Consider the following 27,477-nt stretch of genomic DNA (forward strand, 5'->3'; position numbering starts at 1 on the left):
AAAGGTTACTAAGAGTTAAATATTCTTATATGTGCAGTTAGTTAAGCCTACTAGAAATAATAAGGAAAAGGAATTTTACATGTGGTCAGGACTAGATAAGTAGAATGAATTTAGTTATGTAAATAAGTTTGAATATCAAAAGTTGGCTGGTGCAAAATTGGAATTTGTTTTTTTCTCTGTGAGAAGGTCAACATTTTTTGTTTTCTACAAGTCTGTTCTTGAAAATAAGAGATTACGAAAGGTTTTTCTTTAAGTAATCTGCCTAGAAATAACAAAGATATTATATCTTGTCAAAATAATCACCTATGTTCTATGTTGTCATTATCAGGTCATTGATTACTTAAATAAACCTAGTCCTCTAGATATTAAAAGAGCTAAGTTTTGCTCAGAACTATGTAACCTTCAGTGTCTACCTAGGAAATCTTTGTTATTTTGATTAAATAGGTAACTAAGTATTGTTTCACAATGACCTATGACCCTATTTGATCAAGTTATAAAATCTTCTGATAGTTTTGACAAACTTCCCCAAAATCAAATTCTAAATGAAGTCTTTTTGACCTTAAACTAACATGGAAATTTTCCAGAGGGCCCCTGGAATGTTTCAAAAGATTTGTTCTCTCTCCTTATAAAAAGGGAGATGCTTATTTGGTATTAATTATGCTTATTTGGTATGTTAAATTACATGGGAAGCATGTAAGAAGTAATACAAAGCCTTCTTTATGTTGTGTTTATTACAGGTATATGTTATAAATATTTCATAAATTGTGTGAAATTCCTGGAAATCTGATACGTCCTAATTCCAGTTATTATCTAAATATGTTGTGTGTCACAGAAATAACTAAATATCCTTGTTAATTCCATCAGGTCTTTAATAATGGACATTTTTTAAGTCTTCTGTCATTTGCAAAGAGCTATTGTTTTACTCTGACACTTTGCAAAGGTCTTCTGGCAAAAGTATTTCATCTTCAGAAAAATTCAAGAAAATAACTTTTTGACAAGTGCAGGCTTCTGATAACTTTAAGATCATACAACTGAATTGGTAAGCACAAAGCCTGCCTTTGGATATTCTTGGAAGGGATTATACCAAGTCCCCTTTACTATTCAGATGACAGCGAAACTTCAACAATTCAAGCCTTGGGCACATATTTCACAGTTAACAAAGACTCCAGCTGACATCTGGTCCCATCCAAATGCTGGAGACCTCCAAATTAAACTGACTAGGAAGAGAAGTAGCTGACAGCTAGGTAGACTGCTTCTTCCCAAGACACCAGATCATGACTTCATGCTTTAACTAAACGTGAAACCCTCTCTTCTCCTTTCCTTTACTCCAGCATTGGCCTGGAAAGATAACACCACCATTCATATCTCCCAGGCCATTGCTAAGAGAAGTAACCTTTCAGACTGCTGGATTTGTCATCAAAAACTCGGATCTGTCCATGAGGCTAGAGACCCCTGGTATGTTTCCCTGTCTCTTATTAATACCCCAAATTTGGGAAACTTTGTGTCCATGTTCTATGCAAAGAAAGGGATACAAGGCAAGAATAACCAGAGTGCAACTGCCTACATGGTCCACAGACCCTTAATACCAGGAGGCATGCATGATTCCAAATTAACTCTCTTTGACAGATCCCTACATCCCTGATTAGGAGTAAATGTTAATGAGGAACCTCTCTTTAACTTTTGAAGATATTCCAGATTCTGTTGCGAAGATAAGAACTGCCCAAGAAAGATCCTTAGACTCTGTGGCTAAAGTTATTCTTGATAATAGGATAGCCCTTGATTCTGTTTAAGCTGAGCAAGAGTGTGTGTTGCAGCCAACACCCCCTGCTGCACTTGGATTAACACTTCTGGGGAAGTTGAAACAATTACATAAAATCACTGAGCAAGCCACTTGGCTTAAAAAAGGTGACTCCTTCAATGAGGTCTTGATTTCAATTGATTTCGGTCTTGGGCACCACAGCTCAGAAGTGTACTCCAAACATTGGGAATTATCCTGCTTATAATAATTATAATAATCTCCCTCGTGCATCGTGTTCTGGCAAAAGCTTTAAATACATGTTCACAGCCACTAAACACAAAGCAAATGATCTCCCTAAGACTGGAACATCAGGAAAGGAACGAAGAGAATAACCAATTTAAAGATTGTGAACCTGAAGCTATAATCTTTGAATATCACGGGGTAGAAGAAACATCATAACCTATGGATACCACCAAAGAGATGATAAAAACCATGAGAACTTCAGAGAGGTAGCTGAGAGTGATGCTAATGCCTTAAAGTTTGATCACTTCTTTCAGTTAAGCTGAAAGTCTGATCAAAAGGGGGGAACTGTTAAAAAGAAAAGCCATAGGCCAAAAAATGGAATCACTTGTGCTAGGCCACACCATGAAACCGGGGCTTAATACCTAACCTAACTGAAGCTTCAACCTCGCCAGAAATGTAGTCTTAATTGGTCAGTCAGGAATTTTCTGGTCAGCACCAAGAACGTAATCCGTCACGTGGGCCCGCACCATCCCCAAAACGAAGAAGAGGTAATCTGCCACTTAGACCCCTTCTGTCCCCCATATGTAGGATACCTAGGTCCGAAATAATCTTTTTTCTTTATGACTTCGTTGTTCTGCCTTTTAAAACCTTTCCCGTTTTGCAGTCCTTCGGAACTCCTCTCTACTTGCTAGATAGATGCTGCTGATTCATGAATCATTCAATAAAGCCAATTAGATCTTTAACATTTACTTGATTGAATTTTTTTAAAACAATGCATAGGGTGCCACATGATTCCTTCTATGCTTTCACTCTGGCCTTTCCATCCATGGGGATGTACCATATGTGTGACAGTCTATTTGTCTGACTACCCCCAGGCTGGAATGTCATCAGCTTTGCCTTGTCTGTTATATATCCCTACAATGGAATGACCTCAGGAAACCTGGAAATATAAATCAATTACAAGGACTCTGAGAAACTTATAGCTACTGCAAGGACTCTGCTCTCAAGTCAAGTAATCCATGGATATTTCAGGAGCATAAAGTAAGTAATATTTCTTTTCCTAAAAAAATTACTCCTTTCCATTGTGTTTATAAAGATTATACCAAAGTTTTATAAAATTTCCCAAATTTTTATACCAAGTGATGAATGTTTGAAGAGTAAACGAAATACGTATGTTTTTATTTTCATAGCAACAAAACAATTTTTTAGTAACTATGGTTACATATGGGATGTGAGGAAGAAAACATGATTCCTCCTCCAAAACTGTCATTTTCTGTGAAAAAATTCTGAAGTATTTATTAAAAGAATGTCCTTTGAGGTATGTATCTGTCCACTCCCCTGAAGATATATGAAAAGATATATTTACTTCCAAAAGCAGGTAAAATCTACATAGTTCACTTTTTTAAAATCTGAAAAGTTAAAATGAGATTTTTCTCTCAACCAAATGTCCATTTGAATGCAGATGAAACCCAGGGGAGGTAAATGATGTTATATAGACAACATGTCTGGCTTTTAAATATCCTAACAATTTCAACAAATATTTAACAAAAAAATATGGTAAACGTTTTCAAGTTCTGACAAAATCTCATTGCATTGCTGCATTTATGCCTTTCCGGAGAATACCTGGATTCCAGCAAGAAAGTCTTTCCAGCAATACTTATATGTGAACTGACTCAGCAAAAAGGTATCACACGCTAAAGCCTGAGAATTCATATGGAAGCTTTTAAATAAGTCTCAAAGTGCAATTTCATGAACACTCAAGAACTGCTCAGAAACTAGGCAATAGCTATTCTTGTTAGAGTCAGAGTAGAAGTTTTGAATCTCAAATGTTATTAGTATTATCAATAATTTAAAAAATAACTTTATTTTTAATTCAGTTACAAATACGCTTATGTATAGGCATGCTTTTGTTTCTACTTCAAAGAGGATATAAAAAACTGAGTTCCAAAACTTATGTTTCTAATTAGTAGCATCTTTTTTTTTAAACATCTTTATGGAGTATAATTGCTTTACAATACTGTGTTAGTTTCTGCTGTACAGCATAGTGAATCAGCTATACATATACATATATCCCCATATCCCCTCCCTCTTGCGTCTCCCTCCCACCCTCCGTATCCCACCCCTCTAGGTGGTCACACAGCACTGAGCTGATCTCCCTGTGCTATGCAGCTGCTTCCCACAAGCTATCTGTTTTACATTTGGTAGTGTATATATATCCATGCCACTCTCTCACTTTGTCACAGCTTACCCTTCCCCCTCCCCATGTCCTTCAGTCCATTCTCAATGTCTGCGTCTTTATTCCTGTCCTGCCCCTAGGTTCTTCAGAACCACTTTTTTTTAGATTCCATATATATGTGTTAGCAGACGGTATTCGTTTTTCTCTTTCCGACTGACTTCACTCTGTATGACAGACTCTAGGTCCATCCCCCTCACTACAAATAACTCAATTCTGTTTCTTTTTATGGCTGAGTAATATTCCATTGTATATATGTGCCACATCTTCTTCATCCATTCATCTGTTGATGGACACTTAGGTTGCTTCCATGTCCTGACTATTGTAAATAGTGCTGCAATGAACACTGTGGTACATGTCTCTTTTTGAATTATGGTTTTCTCAGGGTATATGCCCAGTAGTGGGATTGCTGGGTCATACGGCAGTTCTATTTTTAGTTTCTTAAGGAACCTCCATACTGTTCTGCATAGTGGCTCTATCAATTTACATTCCCACCAACAGTGCAAGAGGGTTCCCTTCTCTCCACACCCTCTTTAGCATTCATTGTTTGTAGGTGTTTTGATGAAGGTCATTCTGACCGGTATGAGGTGATAAATGTATTGTGGTTTTGATTTGCATTTCTCTTATGATTAGTGACGTTGAGCATCCCTTCATGTGTTTGTTGGCAATCTGTATATATTCTTTGGAGAAATCTCTATTTAGGTCTTCTGACCATTTTTGGATTTGTTTGTTTGTTTTTTTGATATTGAGCTGAATGAGCTGCTTGTATATTTTGGAGATTAACCCTTTGTCAGCTGCTTCATTTGCAAATATTTTCTCCCTTTCTGAGGGTTGTCTTTTCATCTTGTTTATGGTTTCCTTTGCTGTTCAAAAGCTTTTAAGTTTCATTAGGTCCCATTTGTTTATTTTTGTTTTTATTTCCATTTCCCTAGAAGGTGGATCAAAAAGGATCTTGCTGTGATTTATGTCATGGAGTGTTTAATCCATGACATTTAATCCATTTACATTTTTTTAAACATCTTTATCGGAGTATAATTGCTTTACAATGGCATGTTAGTTTCTGCTTTATAACAAAGTGAATCAGTTATACATATACATATGTTCCCATATCTCTTCCCTCTTGCGTCTCCCTCCCTCCCACCCTCCCTATCCCACCCCTCTAGGTGGTCACAAACCACCGAGCTGATCTCCCTGTGCTATGCGGTTACTTCCCATTAGCTATCTATTTTACGTTTGGTAGTGTACATATATGTCCATGCCACTCTCTCACTTTATCACAGCTTACCCTTCCCCCCTCCCCATATTCTCAAGTCCATTCTCTAGTAGGTCTGTGTCTTTATTCCTGTCCGACCCCTAGGTTCTTCATTACTTTTTTTTTTTCCTTAGATTCCATATACATGTGTTAGCATACGGTATTTGCTTTTCTCTTTCTGACTTACTTCACTCTGTATAACAGACTCTAGGTCCATCCACCTCACTACAAATAACTCAATTTTGTTTCTTTTTATGGCTGAGTAATATTCCATTGTGTATATGTGCCACATCTTCTTTATCCATTCATCTGTTGATGGGCACTTAGGTTGTTTCCATCTCCAGGCTATTGTAAATAGAGCTGCAATGAATATTTTGGTACATGACTCTCTTTAATTATGGTTTTCTCAGGGTATATGCCCAGTAGTGGGATTGCTGGGTCATATGGTAGTTCTATTTGTAGTTTTTTAAGGAACCTCCATACTGTTCTCCATAGTGGCTGTACCAATTCACATTCCCACCAGCAGTGCAAGAGGGTTCCCTTTTCTCCACACCCTCTCCATCATTTATTGTTTCTAGATTTTTTGATGATTGCTATTCTGACCCGTGTGAGATGATATCTCATAGTAGTTTTGATTTGCATTTCTCTAATGATGTTGAGCATTCTTTCATGTGTTTGTTGGCAGTCTGTATATCTTCTTTGGAGAAATGTCTATTTAGGTCTTCTGCCCATTTTTGGATTGGGTTGTTTGTTTTTTTGTTATGGAACTGCATGAGCTCCTTGTAAATTTTGGAGATTAATCCTTTGTCAGTTGCTTCATTTGCAAATATTTTCTCCCATTCTGAGGGTTGTCTTTGGGTCTTGTTTATGGTTTCCTTTGCTGTGCAAAAGCTTTTAAGTTTCATTAGGTTCCACTTGTTTATTCTTGTTTTTATATCCATTTCTCTAGGAGGTGGGTCAAAAAGGATCTTGCTGTGATTTATGTCATAGAGCGTTCTGCCTATGTTTTCCTCTAAGAGTTTGATAGTGTCTGGCCTTACATTTAGGTCTTTAATCCATTTTGAGTTTATTTTTGTGTATGGTATGGTGTTAGGGAGTGTTCTAATTTCATACTTTTACATGTACCTGTCCAGTTTTCCCAGCACCACTTATTGAAGAGACTGTCTTTTCTCCACTGTATATTCTTGCCTCCTTTATCAAAGATAAGGTGACCATATGTGCGTGGGTTTATCTCTGGGCTTTCTATCCTGTTCCATTGATCTATGTTTCTGTTTTTGTGCCAGTACCATACTGTCTTGATTACTGTAGCTTTCTAGTATAGTCTGAAGTCAGGGAGCCTGATTCCTTGAGCTCCATTTTTCGTTCTCAAGATTGCTTTGGCCATTTGGGGTCTTTTGTGTTTCCATACAAATTGTGAAATTTTTTGTTCTAGTTCTGTGAAAAATGCCAGTGGTAGTTTGATAGGGATTGCATTGAATCTGTAGATTGCTTTGGGTAGTAGAATCATTTTCACGATGTTGATTCTTCCAATCCAAGAACATGGTATATCTCTCCATCTATTTGTATCATCTTTAATTTCTTTTATCAGTGTCTTATAATTTTCTGCATACAGGTCTTTTGTCTGCTTAGGTAGGTTTATTCCTAGATATTTTATTCTTTTTGTTGCAGTGGTAAATGGGAGTGTTCTCTTAATTTCACTTTCAGATTTTTCATCATTAGTGTATAGTAATACCAGAGATTTCTGTGCATTAACTTTGTATCCTTCTACTTTACCAAATTCATTGATTAGCTCTAGTAGTTTTCTGGTGGCATCTTTAGGATTCTCTATGTATAGTATCATGTCACCTGCAAACAGTGACAGCTTTACTTCTTCTTTTCCGATTTGGATTCCTTTTATTTCTTTTTCTTCTCTGATCACTGTGGCTAAAACGTCCAAAACTATATTGAATAATAGTGGTGCGAGTGGGCAGCCTGGTCTTGTTCCTGATCTTAGTGGAAATGGTTTCAGTTTTTCACCATTAAGGATGATGTTGGCTGTGGGTTTGTCATATATGCCCTTTATTATGTTGAGGAAAGTTCCCTCTATGCCTACTTTCTGCAGGGTTTTTTTTTTTTTTATCATAAATGGGTGTTGAATTTTGTTGAAAGCTTTCTCTGCATCTATTGGGATGATCATATGGTTTTTCTCCTTCAATTTTTTAATATGGTGTATCACATTGATTGATTTGCATATATTGAAGAATCCTTGCAATCCTGTTTTGTGATTGCTTGTGATTGCTCTGTTCATATTTTCTATTTCTTCCTGGTTCAGTCTCAGCAGGTTGTGCATTTCTGTGAACTTGTCCATTTCTTCCAGGTTGTCCATTTTATTGGCATAGAGTTGCTTGTAGTAATCTCTCATGATCCTTTGTATTTCTGCAGTGTCAGTTGTTACTTCTCCTTTTTCATTTCTAATTCTACTGATTTGAGTCTTCTCCCTTTTTCATGATGAGTCTGGCTAATGGTTTATAAATTTTGTTTATCTTCTCAAAGAACCAGCTTTTAGTTTTATTGATCTTTGCTATCATTTCCTTCATTTCTTTTCCATTTATTTCTGATCTGATCTTTATGATTTCTTTCCTTCTGCTGACTTTGGGGTTTTTTTGTTCTTCTTTCTCTAATTACTTTAGGTGAAATGTTAGGTTGTTTATTTGAGATGTTTCCTGTTTCTTAAGGTAGGATTGTATTGCTATAAACTTCCCTCTTAGAACTGCTTTTGCTGCGTCCCATAGGTTTTGGGTCGTCGTGTTTTCATTGTCATTTGTTTCTAGGTATTTTTTGATTTCCTCTTTGATTTCTTCAGTGATCTCTTGGTTATTAAGTAGTGTATTGTTTAGTCTCCATGTGTTTGTATTTTTTACAGATCTTTTCCTATAATTGATATCTAGTCTAATAGCGTTGTGGTTGGAAAAGATATTTGATATGATTTCAATTTTCTTAAATTTACCAAGGCTTGATTTGTGACCCAAGATATGATCTATCCTGGAAATGTTCCATGAGCACTTGAGAAAAATGTGTATTTTGTTGTTTTTTGATGGATTGTCCTATATATATCAATTAAGTCCATCTTGTTTAATGTATCATTTAAAGCTTGTGTTTCCTTATTTATTTTCATGTTGGATGATCTGTCCATTGGTGAAAGTGGGGTGTTAAAGTCCCCTACTATGGTTGTGTTACTGTCGATTTCCCCTTTTATGGCTGTTAGTATTTGCCTTATGTATTGAGGTGCTCCTATGTAGGGTGCATAAATATTTACAATTGTTATATCTTCTTCCTGGATCGATCCCTTGATCATTATGTAGTGTCCTTCTTTGTCTCTTGTAATAGTCTTTATTTTAATGTCTATTTTGTCTGATATGAGAATTGCTACTCCAGCTTTCTTCTGATTTCCATTTGCATGGAATATCTTTTTCCATCCCCTCACTTTCAGTCTGTATGTGTCCCTAGGTCTGGAGTGGGTCTCTTGTAGACAGCATATATATGGGTCTTGTTTTTGTATCCATTCAGCCAGTCTGTGTCTTTTGGTGGGAGCATTTCATTCATTTACATTTAAGGTAATTATCGATATGTATGTTCCTATTCCCATTTTCTTAATTGTTTTGTGTTTGTTATTGTAGGTCTTTTCCTTCTCTTGTGTTTCTTGCCTAGAGAAGTTCCTTTAGCATCTGTTGTAGAGCTGGTTTGGTGGTGCTGAACTCTCTCAGCTTTTGCTTGTCTGTAAAGATTTTAATTTCTCCATCAAATCTGAATGAGATCCTTGCTGGGTAGAGTAATCTTGGTTGTAGGTTTTTCTCCTTTATCACTTTAAATATGTCCTGCCACTCCCTTCTGGCTTGCAGAGTTTCTGCTGAAAGATCAGCTGTTAACCTTATGGGGATTCCCTTGTGTGTTATTTGTTGTTTTTCCCTTGGTGCTTTTAATATTTTTTCTTTGTATTTAATTTTTGATAGTTTGATTAATATGTGTCTTGGCGTGTTTCTCCTTGGATTTATCCTGTATGGGACCCTCTGTGCTCCCTGGACTTCATTAACTATTTCCTTTCCCATATTAGGGAAGTTTTCAACTATAATCTCTTCAAATATTTTCTCAGTCCCTTTCTTTTTGTCTTCTTCTTCTGGGACCCCTATAATTGGAATGTTGGTGTATTTAATGTTGTCCCAGAGGTCTCTAAGACTGTCCTCAGTTCTTTCCATTCCTTTTTCTTTATCCTGCTCTGCAGTAGTTATTTCCACTATTTTATCTTCCAGGTCACTTATCCGTTCTTCTGCCTCAGTTATTCTGCTACTGATCCCTTCTAGAGTATTTTTAATTTCGTTTATTGTGTTGTTCATCATTGTTTGTTTGCTCTTTAGTTATTCTAGGTCTTTGTTAAATGTTTCTTGCATTTTCGCTATTCTATTTCCAAGATTTTGGATCATCTTTTACTATCATTATTCTGAACTCTTTTTCAGGTAGACTGCCTATTTCCTCTTCATTTGTTAGGTCTGGTGGGTTTTTATCTTGCTCCTTCATCTGCTGTGCATTTTCCTGTCTTCTCATTTTGCTTATCTTACTGTGTTTGGGGTCTCCTTTTCGCAGGACGCAGGTTCATAGTTCCCATTGTTCTTGGTGTCTGTCCACAGCGGCTAAGGTTGGTTCTGTGGGTTGTGTAGGCTTCCTGGTGCAAGGGACTAGTGCCTGTGTTCTGGTGGATGAGGCTGGATCTTGTCTTTCTGGTGGGCAGGTCCACGTCTGGTGGTGTGTGTGGGGTGTCTGTGGCCTTATGATTTTAGGCAGCCTCTTTGCTAATGGATGGGGCTGTGTTCCTGTCTTGCTAGTTGTTTGGCATAGGGTGTCCAGCACTGTAGCTTGCTGGTCGTTGAGTGAAGCTGGGTCTTGATGTTGAGACTGATATCTCTGGGAGATTCTTGCCATTTGATATTATGTGGAGCTGGGAGGTCTCTTGTGGACCAGTGTCCTGAAGTTGGCTCTCCCACCTCAGAGGCACAGCGCTGACTCCTGGCTGGAGCACCAAGAGCCTTTCATCCACATGGCTCAGAATAAAAGGGAGAAAAAATAGAAAGAAAGAAAGAAAGAGGATAAAATAAAATAAAGTAAGATTAAAAAAAATAAAGTTATTAAAATAAAAAATAATCATTATGAAAAATATTTTAAAAAGTAAAAAAAAAGAAGAAAAAATGAATGGACGGACAGAATCCAAGGACAAATGGTGAAAGCAAAGCTATACAGACAAAATCTCACACAGAAACATCTCAAAATCTCAAACAAAAAGAGAAAAGGGGAAACAATAATATATCTTGCTGCCAAAGTCCACCTCCTCAGTTTGGGATGATTCGTTGTCTGTTCAGGTATTCCACAGATGCAGGGTACCTCAAGTTGATTGTGGAGATTTAATCCACAAGCAATCTGGGTTGTAGGTTTTTCCCTTTCATCGCTTTAAATATGGTCCTGCCAGGAGTTTCTGCTGAAAGATCAGCTGTTAACCTTATGGAGATTCCCTTGTATGTTATTTATTGCTTTTCCCTTGCTGCTTTTAATATTTTTTCTTTGTATTTAATTTTTGATAGTTTGATTAATATGTGTCTTGGTGTGTTTCTCCTTGGATTTATCCTGTATGGGACTCTCTGCACTTCCTGGACTTGATTGACCATTTCCTCTCCCATGTTAGGGAAGTTTTCAACTATAATGTCTTCAAATATTTTCTCAGTCCCTTTCTTTTTGTCTTCTTCTTCTGGGACCCCTATAATTGGAATGTTGGTGTATTTAATGTTGTCCCAGAGGTCTCTGAGACTGTCCTCAATTATTTTCATTCTTTTTTCTTTATTCTGCTCTGCAGTAGTTATTTCCACTATTTTATCTTCCAGGTCACTTATCTGTTCTTCTGCCTCAGTTATTCTATTGATCCCTTCTAGAGTATTTTTAGTTTCATTTATTGTGTTGTTCATCATTACTTGTTTGCTCCTTAGTTCTTCTAGGTCCTTGTTAAACGTTTCTTGTATTTTCTCCATTCTATTTCCAAGATTTTGGAACATCTTTACTATCATTATTCTGAACTCTTTTTCAGGTAGATTGCCTATTTCCTCTTCATATGTTTGGTCTGGTGGGTTTTTACCTTGCTCCTTCATCTGCTGCATTTTTCTCTGTCTTCTCATTTTGTTTAACTCACCGTGTTTGTGGTCTCCTTTTCGCAGGCTGCCAGTTCGTAGTTCCCGTTATTTTTGGTGTCTGCCCCACAGTGGGTGAGGTTGGTTCAGTGGCTTGTGTAGGCTTCCTGGTGGAGGGGACTGGTGCCTGTGGTCTGGTGGTGGGGCTGGATCTTGTCCTTCTAGTGGGCAGGGCTGCGTCTGGTGGAATACCTGTATATCTTTTTTTTTTTTTGGTACGGCGGCCTCTCACTTTTGTGGCCTCTCCCGTTGCGGAGTACAGGCTCTGGATGCACAGGCTCAGCGGCCATGGCTCACGGGTCCAGCCGCTCCGTGGCATGTGGGATCTTCCCGGATCAGGGCATGAACCCGTGTCCCCTGCATCGGCATACGGACTCTCAACCACTGAGCCACCAGGGAAGCCCCCCTGTATATCTTTTTTTCTTTTCCTTTGTGCTTGTCTAGTTTCACTTGAAGTGCACCCCACTCTTCAGACCAGAGTTCCTAGTGTGAAATGGCTGCGCCCAACACCTCAGCTTGGCAGGCCGTGTGCCTGAGCGCTATGCTCCACATGGGCAGCTCTCTCTTTCTCTCTCTCTCTCTTTCTGTCTCTCTCTTACTCTCACTCTCCTCTCTTTTTCTGTGTCAATTGTGTAGTCTGTCAGAGTCTTATCCCCCTGGGAAGCCTCACCAGCAGCTCTGCCCAGCCCTGGAGCCTTTTTATTCCCTTTGTGCTTATTCTATTTTTACTTGCTCATAGGGTACTGCATGCAGAGGCCTCGAACCCAGCGCTTCAGACCAGAGTTCCTCGTGGAAATCGGGACACCACGACAGCTCAACTCAAGATGGTGGTGGCTAATTATTAGCATCTTGAATGATGACTTTGAAAACTCCCGAATGTGCTCACACTAATTTACTTGAGCCTATTCACACAGCTGCAGTTAGTGATTTCTGATACATAAACTTAAACAAATGCAATTACATACTTCTTTGGACCAAGAAAATTGGAGCTGCAGGTTATATTATGCATAGTAGCAGTAGTCATTTTACGCATTTCTCTTCCTTGAAATAATTTGAATATACCGAAGTGTGGTTTTATGTTCCCATCATGCTTTGCAGGATAGGACCCTTCAGATGGCACTGAGAAAAACAGTCAGCTCTGCATTATCTTTGAAATCTTCCAAGCCAGGCCTTACACAGTATTGCCTCACTGAGCACAACCACGTGGTAGTCCAAATGTGACAGAATTCATTAAAAATGAAAGGCATGCAGTCCAGGCTGCCTGTCTGTATTTCCTCACCAGAGACTGAGGGCTAGGGGAGGGCCAAGGCCGTGAAACAATGTAAAGGAAATCGGCCAGAACATCAAGATATTCTAGCCAGCATCTATTGTATCCTATAGTAAATTGTTAAATCGATGTCGCCTACATGGCTGTCAAAGGTTATTAGAATGAGAAGTCCCAACAACTGTACAAAACTACATCGCTTATTCAAAATCACTTAAGAAGAACTAAAAAGAAAATATGTTTGTAACTATGGCGAGCTACTGAAGTGTCCATATAGCCGAACCATTTGTTTATAGAAAATAAAAATGAGTACATGTATTTTACCTTGGTTTTTGCATTGACATTTGCTCCCTGCTTCAGAAGAAAGTTGACCATTTTCACGTTTCCATAGTGACAGGCCACAATTAAAGGAGTGTAACCAAGCTACAAGTAATAATAAACAAATAAATTACTACTCTAGTAGTTAATACTCAAGGGGAGAGGGGGGCATGGAGGGAAGCAAGTACAGGAAGAAAAGTGCAAGTCATCCTGACTAGCTGAAGTAATGAGGGAGAGAGGGTAAACCTAAGTCTGCAAAGTTGGAATCTTTTTGTAAAGATTCCAAATATCTGCTATCCATTTGCACTTGCTTTCAGTAAAAATGGAGAACCATTATAGATTTGTGAGGAGAGTCATAAATTATTCAGAATGGGCTTTGAGGAGGGGGAACTTGGACTTGTGGTGACCTGAATGGGGGCTACTGGGAATAATCCAAGGCAGAACCTGTCACAATATTACAGTGACTCGCTTTACCTTTGTGTGAGCATCCTTGTCAGCCCCATGCTTGGTGAGAATATCAGCAACATTCACTTTATCTTCCTGGGCTGCAAGGTGTAAGGATGTGAGTCCACTCTATAGAGAGAAGGGAAGCAAAGGGGGTACAATTGAAGAAGAAAATACATTGTATCATCTATAATACTATGTCTTGAAAAATCCTGAAAAGTTCACAGCCTCTCTCTAGAAACTGCATTTTCTGATATCTAAGACAAACCCTCCAAGTTAATATGACTTTCCATCTAAGACATACTCTCTTAAGTTACTCAACACTTTCTTCAAATTACATTTTCTATACTGTGTACTTATATTATGATGTGAGCCTTTAAAATAACTCAGCTAGTAAGCTTCCAAACAACATTTATTTCAAACCCATCTGTGCCTCCTGTTGAATCAATTTATTTCCTTAAATAATGGACCAACCGGTTACTACTTCTACATTATAACCACAGCAATAATTTATATTTTCATCAATCAAACATCACATCAATGAAAAAGATGTCCAGAGTTACAGGAAATGAGTTCAGAATAATTTTCTCCAGCATCTCCAAAGATAGTACATTATTTTGGGGGTTCCGCTAAGTGCTAAATAGTGACCCCATCATTTATATATTGCCCCATAAATTTGGCCAGTTTTATGTACATGTCCTGGCACACATACATCAAGTAATTATTTTAATTATTTGAATATGCAATTAAAGTACAGTTAAGAATTAATAAAAGATGAAAGAATAGAGAAAGGAGGAGGGAAAAGTGGTTCATTCAGTCAATGCCACAGTCTGGCAGCGTTACTACATATGCAAGTATCTCCCATCAAGCAAAATTGAAATTTAAAGAGTATCTTTAAAACCTAAGTCATTTGTATGTTTAACTAGTGTTTTTTGAGTACCTTTCACATGCCAGGGAAGTGTTCTAGGCACTCGAATATATCAGTGAATAAAAGCTTCTGCCCTTTTAGAGCTTATATTCCAGCTAACAGTATATTCATGCCGTATGTTTCTCTCCTGCTGTATTGTTCAAATACCTAGTATATTTATCCTCTACCTGTACATCCTGCATCTGTATACTGAGGTATCTTACTTGTTCTGAGTTGGCACCCCCTCTCCCCCAATTCACATCCAATTAAAGTTGACCATCCCTCTTAACCATGGCTTTGCAGGCCTGCTTTACTTCTATAAACTGACAAGTTCTCTGACCTTTAAAAAATCGAAGTGATATTTACAGAGAAAGAAAAAGTTCTCCAACTAGAGAAAGGGCTTTATATTTAAGAGTCCAAGGCTTTTTGATTCTTACAGTGCTGGCTGAGCTCAGCTTTTGTTTTTCCTTTTTTTTTTTTGGCTGTGCCGTGCAGTGTGTGGGATCTTAGTTCTCCAACAAGGGATCGAACCCAGGCCCTTGGCAGTGAAAGCTCTGAGTCCTAACCACTGGACCACCAAGGAATTCTGGAGCTCAACTTTGAGTTTCATAAAACATGAGGATGAGGTGGAATATGCACTCTTTTGCATTAAAATGTTATCACTTCTAAACAAATAGTATACAGTCCTACAGTATAAACAGTATGAATATTAGGACAAAACAGAAGATTATTCTTCATGTTGTTTTTCTCCATATTAAAATAGCAAACATAAAAATATTTCTCCTTTGAGATCATTGGTCTTTTAAAAATGTTATTGAAGTGATCATCAAATATCTCAAAGGCATCTTTAATGGCCTTTCAAATATATGTGCTGTTTTCTACATGACTTTGCAGAATGGATTTTCTACAATATAAGATTGCAAACTAACAACCAGTATGAAAATCCTCTATAGTTTATTATGGTAAGCTTGCATACCTAAATCAAATTATGTAAACCTTCCTAATAAATTAAGAAAATAGAAGATGTTGAAGGAGTTCTTTTCAAAAAAAGTAATTTATTTCCTAAGATGTACCGGTGGACTCTACAGTCGGTTTTATTTTATTATTACATAGTGATTGGATAAGGAATGTAATATCATTTCTATATTACGGTTCTTACTAAGAAATAATCATTTAGAGAATATGAAATTACTGATTTTAGCTGGTCTTAAGTAGAAAAAGAATATATGTAATTTACAAAAACAGGAGAATTTATTATTGGTTTTGCTTATTACCTGAGATACTTTCACGGTTGCATTATCTTATAATTTATTTATTTCATATATAACTTATTTATTAATTATTATAATGTATAATTATAAATAATACCAACCAAAAGCCAGGGTTATATTTTTATATATTATATTGTTATTCAGATATATCTTAACATATTTACTAACATTTTACTCTAGTAGCAAATATCAGTACATCATGCCTTTGTCTTTAAGACACCACCCAATGTTGAAATCATTGTTATAAAGATAACATAAATACTTTGTGATTCAAATTGAATATTTTTCTCCATTGCTGAGTGGAGAAAATATTCAAAAATACTCATTAAATATTTGCTGATTGACTGCTAAAATTCTCTCAAAGGAAGTAATATGTTTAGAAGAATACTATCAGGGAGAACATAGTGAACTGATTCCAGATATGTATCTATAATTTTTATGAATTAAAAATTACACCATCAGAAGCACTGTGTGATCAGTTTCATGAAATGTCTAGAATTTCCATTCTACTCAAAATTTTGCCTGATTTGTTTATGGATTTCTTGTGTTTATTTTTTAACGAAGATTTGTTTTTAATGGACAATAAACACTTACATGACTCATTTGTATACTGATGTTAAATGAAATATTCTACTATTGGTTTCATGGTGAGACTATCCCCAGTGGGGTAAAAGACCACCTGAGAGGCATGATTTTAACGACCACAAGGAAATCCATGCCTGGGACTTTAATGACTGTCTGACACACTGAATTTCACCATAAGGCTTCATCATGTTCATTCTTGTTAAAATGCAAATATCTTTTGGAGGGCTAACCGTGTAATTAGTATCACCATGCTTTAAAAAAGGATCTCAGAGGCCTTTCGATAGAGAAGAGAGAAGTGCGGAAGGGCAAGGGATGTACTGGAACACTTCTGAGTGATAAAGACACAGAATAGGGCTCTAGAGGCATTCAAGACAGGCCTGTCTTTTTCACAGCTCTTTCTAAAGGACATAAGCTACACGACCCATTTACAAATGTTATTAAGACCAACTTACAACTGAGTCTCCAAAAGTACTAATTAATTCAACAGTGAGATGTGGAAAACATCTTATTTGTATATTTGTGGAAAATCCTAAGAAACTTAATTTTCACTAAACCCACACCACGTGTTACAAAAAAGTATTAGGAGATCTAACTGATGAGCTAACTTATAAATACAGGCTCCAATTTTTTGTTTCTCAGCAGCTGGCTCCAATGGAGTACACAGAAGTATATATAGATATAAATATATAGATACAGATACAGATATAGATAGATATAGATAAGATAGGGGCATAGCTATATATGGAGAGAGACTGACATGTACTTGTAAAAATCTAAATATTTGAATAATCTCTTTTTCTGATATGTCCCTAACTATTACTCTATTAGAGCTAATATGCTGTCCACAAAGGCTATTCTCTGGAGAGGTGCTTTATCTGACCACCTCCACAACAACCAGCCGAGCTAGGCTCAACTGAAGCTGGCTCAGAAATCTTTATTTTACTGAGTTCCCTGCTCCCAACCAACAGGTGCCTCGGAAGCTCAGCCCAGCTGAAAATGACTTAGGTCATGGGCACAGACCAGCAGCTTCGAAGCAATTGCTTGGGCCGGAACCCAGATGAAACTGCCACCTCTCTCCCTCTCTGGAATTTGGAATTAGGACCAGCAGGTACCATGGCAATCTGGACTGACTGCTTGAATTGCAGCGATGCTGACTATTGGCAGCTATAGGGTAGCCTCTTTGGTCACATACACAGAGACGCACAGGAAGCAGATCCACAGAGAGAGGCAAATGAAACTGACTTGTCGGGAAAAGTCAAGATACAAACATGCAGCCCTACAGGCAGAGTCTGTGAGCCTCACTCCTGCTTCCTTGTGATCTTCCGGTCCCTCATGAGGCTTGACTCCTTTGCTACACTTGAATTCTATGAGATATTCTTGTTTCTCTTTCAAACCTGCCCCCTTTTTGTTCCAAATGATCTTAGATTGGTTTCTATTTACATTCATTCAGAAGACTCTTCACTAAAGCAACAGGCAAAACCGGAATACCTTGGTTGACATGTGGATATTTGCTCCCTTATCCAGAAGCAAGGTGACCATATCTGTGTGCCCCTCTTGCGAGGCCAGATGGAGTGGAGTGACTCCTTGCTTTGTCACAATGTTCGTCTCTGCTCCATAGTTCAGGAGTGTGGAAGCTATCTGCATTTGATTCTTCTTGGCAGCAATATGTAAAGGAGTATAGCCATTCTAAAAAAGTAAAGATAAAACACATGTAATTTGTAAGCTTAGCAATTGCCATGATATATGTCTGAAGGAAATAAGAATCTCTAATCAACAGAAAAGTTAAAAGTGCGTTTATACTAAATCCAAATTCTTGCCCATCATAAGTTTCCATCCAACAACATCCAAATCTTTGCAACCCATGTCACAAGGCACCCCATTCTACTTACATGTAAGACAGATATAGACACAAATGCCCCAAAGCTTAAAATCTCCCCCTCATAATGCTGCCCCTGAAGAGCAATAAACCAGATTCCTCTTCTATGTGACCGTCCTTTAAATACCTGGTGATGGTTTTCATATCTCCCTTTAGTCTTCAGTTTTCCAGGCTAAATCTCCCATTCCTTCAACTATTCCTGACAGAAGCCCAATTTCTAGAGCTCTCTCCATTAAGGATGACCTGCTCTGGACTGATGCTAGTTTGTCGATATAGCTCTTGAATTGTGCTGCCTGGAACTGAATACTACATTTCACACATGGTTTTAATAGAAGAGAATAAAATGGATTTCTATGGTCTTGTTATAACATTCCTACTAATGTGTACTTTTTACTCATTCAACAGCTATTTAGTAGGTACCTAGCGTGTGCTGGTCAGTGTGCTAGGTGTGGGGATATAGAGGTGGATAAGACCTGATCCCTGTCCTTAAGGGGCTGCATTCTGGTGAAAAAGATATTAATAAAATAGGCTTCTATTAATCCTATTAGGTTAATTAATTAATTAATCCTATTAGGTGGTCAGTTAAAATCCTGGATCCCCCCCTTCATCTCTACAAACTGCTCAAAAGTAGCAATAAGAGGCTACTAGTTTTATGTGGGAGTTTGTGGAGAGGACCAGAGGAACTCATACTTCGTTTACAACAGCCAAACTTTAAACCCCATACTTAGTTAAAAGAACAAACAAACAAAACCCTGGAACAAGTGTAAGTCTGGAACCTGTATTGTTTCCTTTCCTTTTCTTTATCAAGTCAGGTAGAATTTTCCATGAAAAATGCGTGATAGAAATGAAAAGCAGTGGCTTTGCCACTGCCTGTGGCATGCTGAAGGGAAAGACTGCATGTTGATCAAGGGCTTCTTTTGAAACTCTAAGAAGAATTTTAGGTCATGGGGATTCCTGAAGTCTAACTGCAAAGGGTACCAAAAAAATACAAAGGAGTTTTGAGAATTTAAATGCCCTTATGTGTTGTCATGAAACCTTGATCTTCAAACGTCCCTACATTATCTATCTACTCTGTCTTCCTTTCTCCAAGCCAAAATAAGCATCTTTCAGTTCAGATGAATATTTCCCTCTAAGCTGCTCAAGAAATTCAGCAGCTCTTCTTGGAAGTCCTTTCATAGGTCCTTGATGTTCCACGTCCTCTAGAACATTGCACTTGGACCGTGGGCTCTGTTGAATAAAAGGGCACATAGATTTTTGTGGAACCTATAAGTTTAAACACTTTTTTGGCTACGGTGGGCTTTCTTCAGCCCCAACTCCCCCTATTTCTGCAGCACAGGCTTTACCAAGGCTAAGCAAAGAATCAGTAAACCTACCAAGTTTAGGTAAAGTCAGAGACCTACGTGGAGAAGGACAGGGAGGTTTTAACATAACAACATAAGAGATCATCAAAGAGAGTGTCAAATTTTTCGTAATATAAGAGGTCTGACTGACCAGCAGATACTCAACCTGCAAGTCTGAAGAACCCTCCTAACTCCACGTAGAGTCAAAGTTTTTGGAACCAAATAACAATAACAACAGCAAAACCCGATGAAGACTAAGAAAAGATTCCGGATTTTGGTAGAAAGAAGCAAAGAGGTTCTAGGGTCCAAGGGACCACGTGTGTTGAGAGGTGGGGTGGGGAACTGTAGTGAATAGCGTGTCAAAAGTGGAGTTAGGGGTGGGGTCCAACCAACTGGCAGCTTCTCGGAGCGGCCCCCGAGCTACAGGACTCATGCTGATTGACAGGCGAGGTCAGATGAGTGGAAGACACTAGAGGAGCCTCCTGAAGCCCCCCTCTGTGGACCCTGGAGTAGAGGATGCTCTCCCTAGTGATCTGGACTTTGTTCACGTGTGCCAAAGAGTAAGGACCACACTCTATAGAGGCTGGAGATCATGGGCACATTTGTCTCTTTGGAAGAACCATACACGTTATTTTATAAGTTAGGTCTTTTCTCCCTGGTACATTGAGAGCCCATTGTGGGAGGAGAACACGTGTTTTATAGTTTTACTACAATCCCTTCTTTATATACATGTGTTGTATTGGGTGTTGATAAAGTCATATCTTTGTTCAAAATGGTCAGCCTAGAAAGTTAATGAAAAAAAATACTGGCATGTTAAATGAGCATATTTTTTTTTATTCCATTGGAATAGTCGCTCAGTCTTCATTCTTCCTTCAAATTTATTGAGAACCCACATAATACTGAATGAGATACCTCAGAGATATGCAAATATGAATATAACATGATTAATGTCCTCAAGTAGTTTATAATCTAGTAGGAAGAAAGACATAAAACAAATACATGATTGATGAGATTACAGAGAAAGGGTTATAAAGAAATAAGGATGGTATGTGCAATAAAAAAATTTGTCCTGCTCTTTTGACAGTTTAAATATTTTATTATAAGCCATATATTTGTAGCAATAAAATATGTATATGTGTGTATATATACATACATATATAGATCTATATATAGGTATGGGTACAAAGTTATACATATATAATAGTTTATTATATATAATTTGTTTATATACAAAATATACTTTCACATAGAATATTCTATTTTATTATATATGTATAATGTGTATAATTTAAATAGACATGTGAGCATATATGTACATAGTTATATAATAGAAGTGGAATAATTCTCCTCTACTGCTTTGGGATGCAGTAGACCTAGTGGTTAAGAGTGCTGCCTCTAAAGTCAGATTGTCTGAGGTCAAATCCTAGCTCTGTCAATTAGTAGTCATGTGACTTTGGACGTACAAAGTAACCTATTTAAATCTCACTTCCTCATCTATAGAATAGAAATCATTATAATACCAATCTCATGGGATTATTATGAGATTAAATGAGATATTGCATGTAAAATGCTAGGCACAGTGTTTGGCATGTAAGTGGTAATAGTTGCTGCTTTATTATGTCATCTAACATAGCATGGATATTTTCCCACCACAAGAAATATTTTTCTTTTTAAATAAACTATGACATCTTCTCAATATATATTTACTGAATGAATAAATGAAAGATACAGTGATGACTTTATCTGTTATATGACATTTATGTATATTTTCAGCGTAATAAAGAGGCAGCTCAAATGGTGGGAAACACTCTGTCCAAAGGTTCAAGTCTTAGTTGGAGCTATTTTATGAGTTGGTGCTACACATACCCCCAAAATGCATTTCTAGCCTAGGAACTTGGAAGGATGTATGCTATAGTTAACACGAATGAAACATGTAAAAAACAAAAAGTCTTTCATATAGAGCACAGTGAAAAATTTGAAGTCAGAAGGAATGAGTGAATAAAAGGGTAGGTGTATCACGACATTCTGTTTATACGAGAGAAGGGAAAACCTGAACTGCCTTTCTTACGTTTAATTTCTCAAAACTCATACTTGTGTGCCTAAAACACTGAGTGTTGGCAATCAGAGTCATCTTTATTGGTTCCTGGGCACGTCTCCTTAGTATTTACTAACTTGTAAAAAATCTTAAAAGGCTTTGGGCTTCCCTGGTGGCGCAGTGGTTGAGAGTCCGCCTGCCGATGCAGAGGACACGGGTTCGTGCCCCGGTCTGGGAGGATCCCACGTGCCGCGGAGTGGCTGGGCCCGTGAGCCATGGCCGCTGAGCCTGCGCGTCTGGAGCCTGTGCTCCGCAACGGGAGAGGCCACAAAAGTGAGAGGCCCGCGTACCGCAACAACAACAACAACAACAAAAAAAAAATCTTAAAAGGCTTTGTGGAAGCAAACTGTCGGGAAAAAAAAAAACAAGGACAATACCAAAAGCTACTATTGCCAAGACTGGTTGCAGTTATATCAGCACCATGTGCTTAAAAAACAGTTCCCATGTCCAGTCAGATTAGAGTTACACCCTACAGTCTGTAAATCCTTTCTGTGGTCCTCACCTTGGCAGTGGCATGAGGGGAAGCACCCTTCTCCAGTAACAGCAGCGCCACCTTCTGGTTGTCATAATGAGCAGCAACATGGAGCGGGGTAAGGCCATTCTGTAATGGGTGTGTTGAAGTTTCAGTATTAATAAATTAGCATTAGCTGCCCTGAAGCTGCCAGGATGCAAGGAAACTGGTATCGATTAAGTCCATGTTAATTAATTAATATAGTCAATAGGAAAAATAAAAATAAATACCTCATGATTTTCTTATTAGAAACGTAACTAAAACTGAAAATGATACGTTGAGCTTTCAGTTAGCACAGGGCATCTTGATTCCACCATAATTAAAAGTCTAAAATGCCATGTAAGGATTATTACGTTAACATTCCAAGAATTCTTCTTAACATAGAGAAGTTCTGGGCCCTGTTGTGACAGGAACACACATTTGAGGCACAGCTCTTTTAAACACCTTCTGAATCAGTGTATATGTGGGCAGGTCATGGACACCGCCATCATATCTATTTGGTATAGTTTCATCCATTACATTCATATTCCTTTAAGAAGAATGAGCAAAATATCTTGAAATGCAGATCTCCCAAGCTTCCAACTTGACCGAGTTATATAACAAACATATATGCTTGAAAACTTTTACCTTCCCCGCAGAATCTGCAGCAGCACGGCGTTGTAAGAGAAGTTTTGCCACATCCAGGCTTCCATACTTGGCTGCTACGTGCAAGGGTGTGAAACCCTTCTGAAAATGTGAATAACAAAAGTAAAATGTAGCAGTTTTCTTTGTGACGGCTAACAAAATCTTTTTTTACTGGTTAACATATTAAGCAAACTTATGTTGATTCTCCATTTGGGAAAAATACTGGGAGCGTTAAATGTTAGCCATAAACAAGGACTAGGACAAAGAATAAAGTTTAACAAGCAAGAGTTTGGCTTGACAGACTGAACAAAAGAAATTTTATCTTGAGGGCTTAGAGACTGAAATTTGACGTTCTAGGCTTGGTATTTATGTGTCAGAAAAATGGCTCTGATTTGTGAGTGAAAAAAAAAAAACCTACCCTGTCTTTTTCTTGCCTCTAAAATTAATAGGATTGAGACAGTAGTACCTCCTGTCCAGGCTTTCTCATTTTTCCTATCCTTTTTATAATACCTGAATTCCAAATTTCTTTATTTAAGGTTTAGGGTATTTCAGCAGCTATGATTAAAAAAAAATTATTTGTGATTCAGCTGATTGCATTTTCTGCAGAAATAGCAAGATAAAATGGTGGACAGAACAAAAACAGTTCACCGTTTGAAAAGCACCTCTCGTCCTGACTTTTATCCCTTGTCTCAAAAGACCCACACTTTATATAAGACCAATTCCTTTCGGAAAATACACTCTACTTCTGGCAGGATGTTGAGCTGATTAACATCAAACTTTTAAACTGCTGCTCTCCTACACGTTTACACGAACAGATTCAATGTCTTGTGTGCCTAACCAATGTCACTCTCTGTAATTAGCAGTGTGTTACAAATACAGCTAGGTCCCTGGACTCAGATCTCAGGGATGGCACAGTTCCTACACCATGATCTCAAATCCATCCTCTTGGCCAGACAGTCTAATCACATGTTCTTCTGGCACTACATTGGGAGTGGGAGAATTCTAAAGCTGACCCGGGCTTGCAAAACACACACAGCAAACATGCCTGGGTTAAGTGGTCTAAGATAGGGCTTATCCTTCAGACCATTTAAGCCTTCATCAGAATACAGAATATTCCTCAAGAAGCAATACTGCTTTTTCACAGTGTCACTACACAAATTATTTTTAGCTAAGATGTCATTTTTCTTTTTGCTCTTTTTGAACATTAGGTACTAAGAAGTCCTTGGAGGAGAGTAAATCTGCTTTTTCCAAGTGTGGGGCAAATATAGGAAGTCCATTTAAGCCAACATTTGTTGTTAATGCTCTCTTCCCTCTAACTCAATCCACACAATGACCGGAGTGACACTCAGGATGAAGTCGAGTTCCCTGAGACAAGCCATGTGGTAAGAAAGAAAAAATAAACTCCTTATCCTTAAAGTCTTGCTGGAATAGCGGTCCAGCCCTTTTATAAATTTGGAAACTATTATTAGACAAAACTACATAGAATCTTTACTGTAGAATCACAAAATAGAGGTCGGGAAGCATCTCTTGAATCACATGTCTTCCTTCTTCCCCTATGTTAATCTCATCAGGATTTCATTTACCCTCTGATATTTATCAACACTTAAATAGCTTTACTGATGATGAGTCAACTACCCTTCAAAACCCCAGTCAGTTCCACTGTGGAACTGTTTTGCTTAATAGTTTCTTCCATTTAACTGTCCTAATTTACTATTGCTTTAGATATATTTTTAATTCTAAAAATCTTCAGAAGACAAGGGATTATGTTTTATTCTCTATTTCTGTATTTTATATATCTAAATTTCATTTATTTATCACCTTCATCTGATGAGACAATCACCCAGTCTCTCTTGGGTTATTATTACTATTATTATTATTATTACACAGTTGCCCCTTGAACACAGGTTTGAATTGTGAAGGTCCATTTATATGTGGATTTTTTTCAATAGGAAATAATACAGTACTACACAGTCTGCAGTTAGTTGAATCCAAGGATGTGGAACCATGGATATGAAGAACCCAAGATACAGAAGAACTGTGGATATGAGGACAGACTATAAGTTATATGAGGATTTTCTTTTTTTTTTTCTTTACCAAAATTACGTTTAATGTTTTAGAATGATCGTGGTTGTTTTATCATGACTATATATGAGGATTTTCAACTGTGTGAAGGGTGGGCGCCCCTAACCCTCTCATTGTTTAAGGATCAACTCTATGTTTGTTGTTTAGTTTATGATGTTTTTAAAAAAAAGATTTTAAAAATCCTTTCAACCCTTCTGATTTCAGCATTTGAATAATTACCAACTTCTTACATCAAAGCATGTTTTACAGCCATAGGCAACCAGGTAAGTCGTAACAGCAAGCAGGCTGCTCCTACCTCTCAGAGGACAGATGCCACCACAGTACTTCAGTTCGTACTTGCAAACTCCCTTCTCCCCCAGATGCAGTATTTGTGCCCGTTCCTTAGTAATCTGAATCACTGTTGTATTTGTGGGAATTATTTTGCCCTGTGAATAATTCACTTGTTGTAGGCTGTAATCTGTCTCGTTCTTCTTCTCTTCTGTACTAGTCCAATTTCTTTTGCTCCAATTAGCTGTGTTCGTGTTTTATTCTAAGTCATATCCAAAGAGGGGATCGCAAATATAATCTATCAAGTGGAGATAAAATTACTCTGCCCTAGTTCAAAACTTTGAACATAAGTCAAATTCTTTGTTAGATGACAACTAATACAACTAATAAAGTGTGACTCTCAGCCCAGTTCTGTTTAGACACCGTGTAGCTGGTAAAGTGTAGGGAGCAGAAAGGGCATAATAGCTGACACCAGGGATGGAAAAATGCAAGATTATGTGAAGTGAATTTCTAGGTGGTACTAAAACTCAGCAAATACAGTATTGCCAATCTAACGCAACATTATCTTCCTCAGTAGTAATACTAGCTCAATGTATTTGGGAATTGTATTTTTTTCTATAATATATTCATGGGAATATATTATAGATTTTTATCATGGAAAGTAAAGAGAAAATAACACTTGCTTTATGGAAATCATCTTAATTAAATTTATAGAGGGAATTCCCTGGTGGTCCAGTGGTTAGGACTCCGTGCTTCCACTGTAAGGGGCCCGGGTTTGATCCCTGGTCAGGGAACTAAGATCCCACAAGCCACACAGCGTGGCCAAGTCATAATAATAATAATAAAGTTCTAGAAACAACACCGGCATTAATTAGAAGAAGAGAATCCAGCCCTCCTTTTGAAGATATATGCAGTCTCACAACCCCCCTTGGTCATTTAGAAAATGAATCTAAAATATTCAAAGAGGAAGAAGTCGGAGGCCTACAGGAGATCTACCCTTCTTGACACTCTATGATTTGGGATTGCTCCTGGTCCATGCCAGCATGAAACCATTCCTCTTACCTTGGTAGCTAAGGAGTGGGCGGCTCCTGCTTCCAGCAGGACTGATGCCACGTCTACCTGGCCTTCCCTGGCAGAGATGTGCAGTGGTGTGTACCCATTTGTAGTGGCCGCATCTGGGTGAGCCATATGTTGTAGAAGCAGCTGAACAATTTCTGTCTTACCCAGGCGAGAGGCAATATGCAAAGGCGTCTGTTCCTCCTACAACTCAGATCAAGTAAACAGTTAGTGCCAGGACAGACCAAACGTCACTAGTAATACATTTCACTCAGATGTTTCATGATATCTTCTTGGAATCTCCAGGAACCCCTATCCAAAAGGAAATTACTGCTACTCTGACTACAATTTATATCTTGTTATATAGAATGACCTGTTTGGTCACAAAATCTTCCTTCAATTTTTTTAAAAGTAGATATTTCCATGAACTTGGTCACTGTTTTCTGGGCATGCCAAAATGTTTCTCAACTCATTAAGGCCTCAGCCTTCACTTATGTTTAAATATAAACCAGCTCATAGTTCTGAATAAGAAAGAAATCTAGTCCAGAAGCCCTAAGACCTAGATTCTCATCCAAAAGCTTTCACTAAGAGACAGTATTTATTCTGGGAACTGTATCAAGAGGAAAAAAAAAAGAGGGATGCTGGGAAAACTTTGTTCTTACTCCACTCAGCAAGCCAAGGATACAAATGCTGGTTATTTTCTTCAAGGAGAGACTGTGGATAAAGAAGATGTTGCAATCTGATTTAAAAAGATGTTGTTCCAGGAAACGTTGCAGATGGGTCTGGGACTTACATCCAGGGCTTCAAAGATGAAATGGAAGCCTGGCGAGGAGCAAATGGGGTTAAGTATTTGCCAAGTGCTTCTCATTTAAAAACAGGGAGAGGAGATAGCTGGTATAAGGGACAGGAAGGACACGCTGGAGAAGGCTTAAGAAATCACCTGACTCTAATGTGTGGTCAGGAAAATGTTTTCAGTGTTAAGAAAACGAGGCCAAACCATTGTCTTGATAAAAGAAAATTGTGTGTAACCTTAGTGATGAAAAGAGGTATATCTCTATAATCTGCCCAAGGGCATGTCATAACAAAGGTGAGAAAGGAAAAGCTGGGCCAACTTCCAGGGCTAAGAATGAATGGAGAAGGTAGAATAGAATAGGGAGAACTGTTCAAA

The 27,477-nt window shown here is 37.9% G+C and overlaps 1 protein-coding gene across 2 annotated transcripts in view; it reads right to left on the reverse strand.

The window, feature by feature from the left end:
• The window catches only part of ANK2 (ankyrin 2), a 680,317-nt gene that overhangs the window by 94,615 nt on the left and 558,225 nt on the right, over nucleotides 1-27,477 (reverse strand). For both annotated transcript variants that reach the window (XM_079919368.1, XM_079919367.1), the window contains exons 14-19: nucleotides 26,316-26,513; nucleotides 22,908-23,006; nucleotides 22,272-22,370; nucleotides 17,947-18,144; nucleotides 13,726-13,824; nucleotides 13,258-13,356 (exon numbers count right to left, since the gene is read on the reverse strand). In XM_079919368.1, the coding sequence (XP_079775494.1) occupies nucleotides 13,258-13,356; nucleotides 13,726-13,824; nucleotides 17,947-18,144; nucleotides 22,272-22,370; nucleotides 22,908-23,006; nucleotides 26,316-26,513 (792 nt within the window). The remainder of the gene's footprint in view (nucleotides 1-13,257; nucleotides 13,357-13,725; nucleotides 13,825-17,946; nucleotides 18,145-22,271; nucleotides 22,371-22,907; nucleotides 23,007-26,315; nucleotides 26,514-27,477) is intronic.

Source organism: Stenella coeruleoalba (genome assembly GCF_951394435.1).
Source record: "Stenella coeruleoalba genome assembly, chromosome: 4".
Taxonomy (NCBI): Eukaryota; Metazoa; Chordata; class Mammalia; order Artiodactyla; family Delphinidae; genus Stenella; species Stenella coeruleoalba.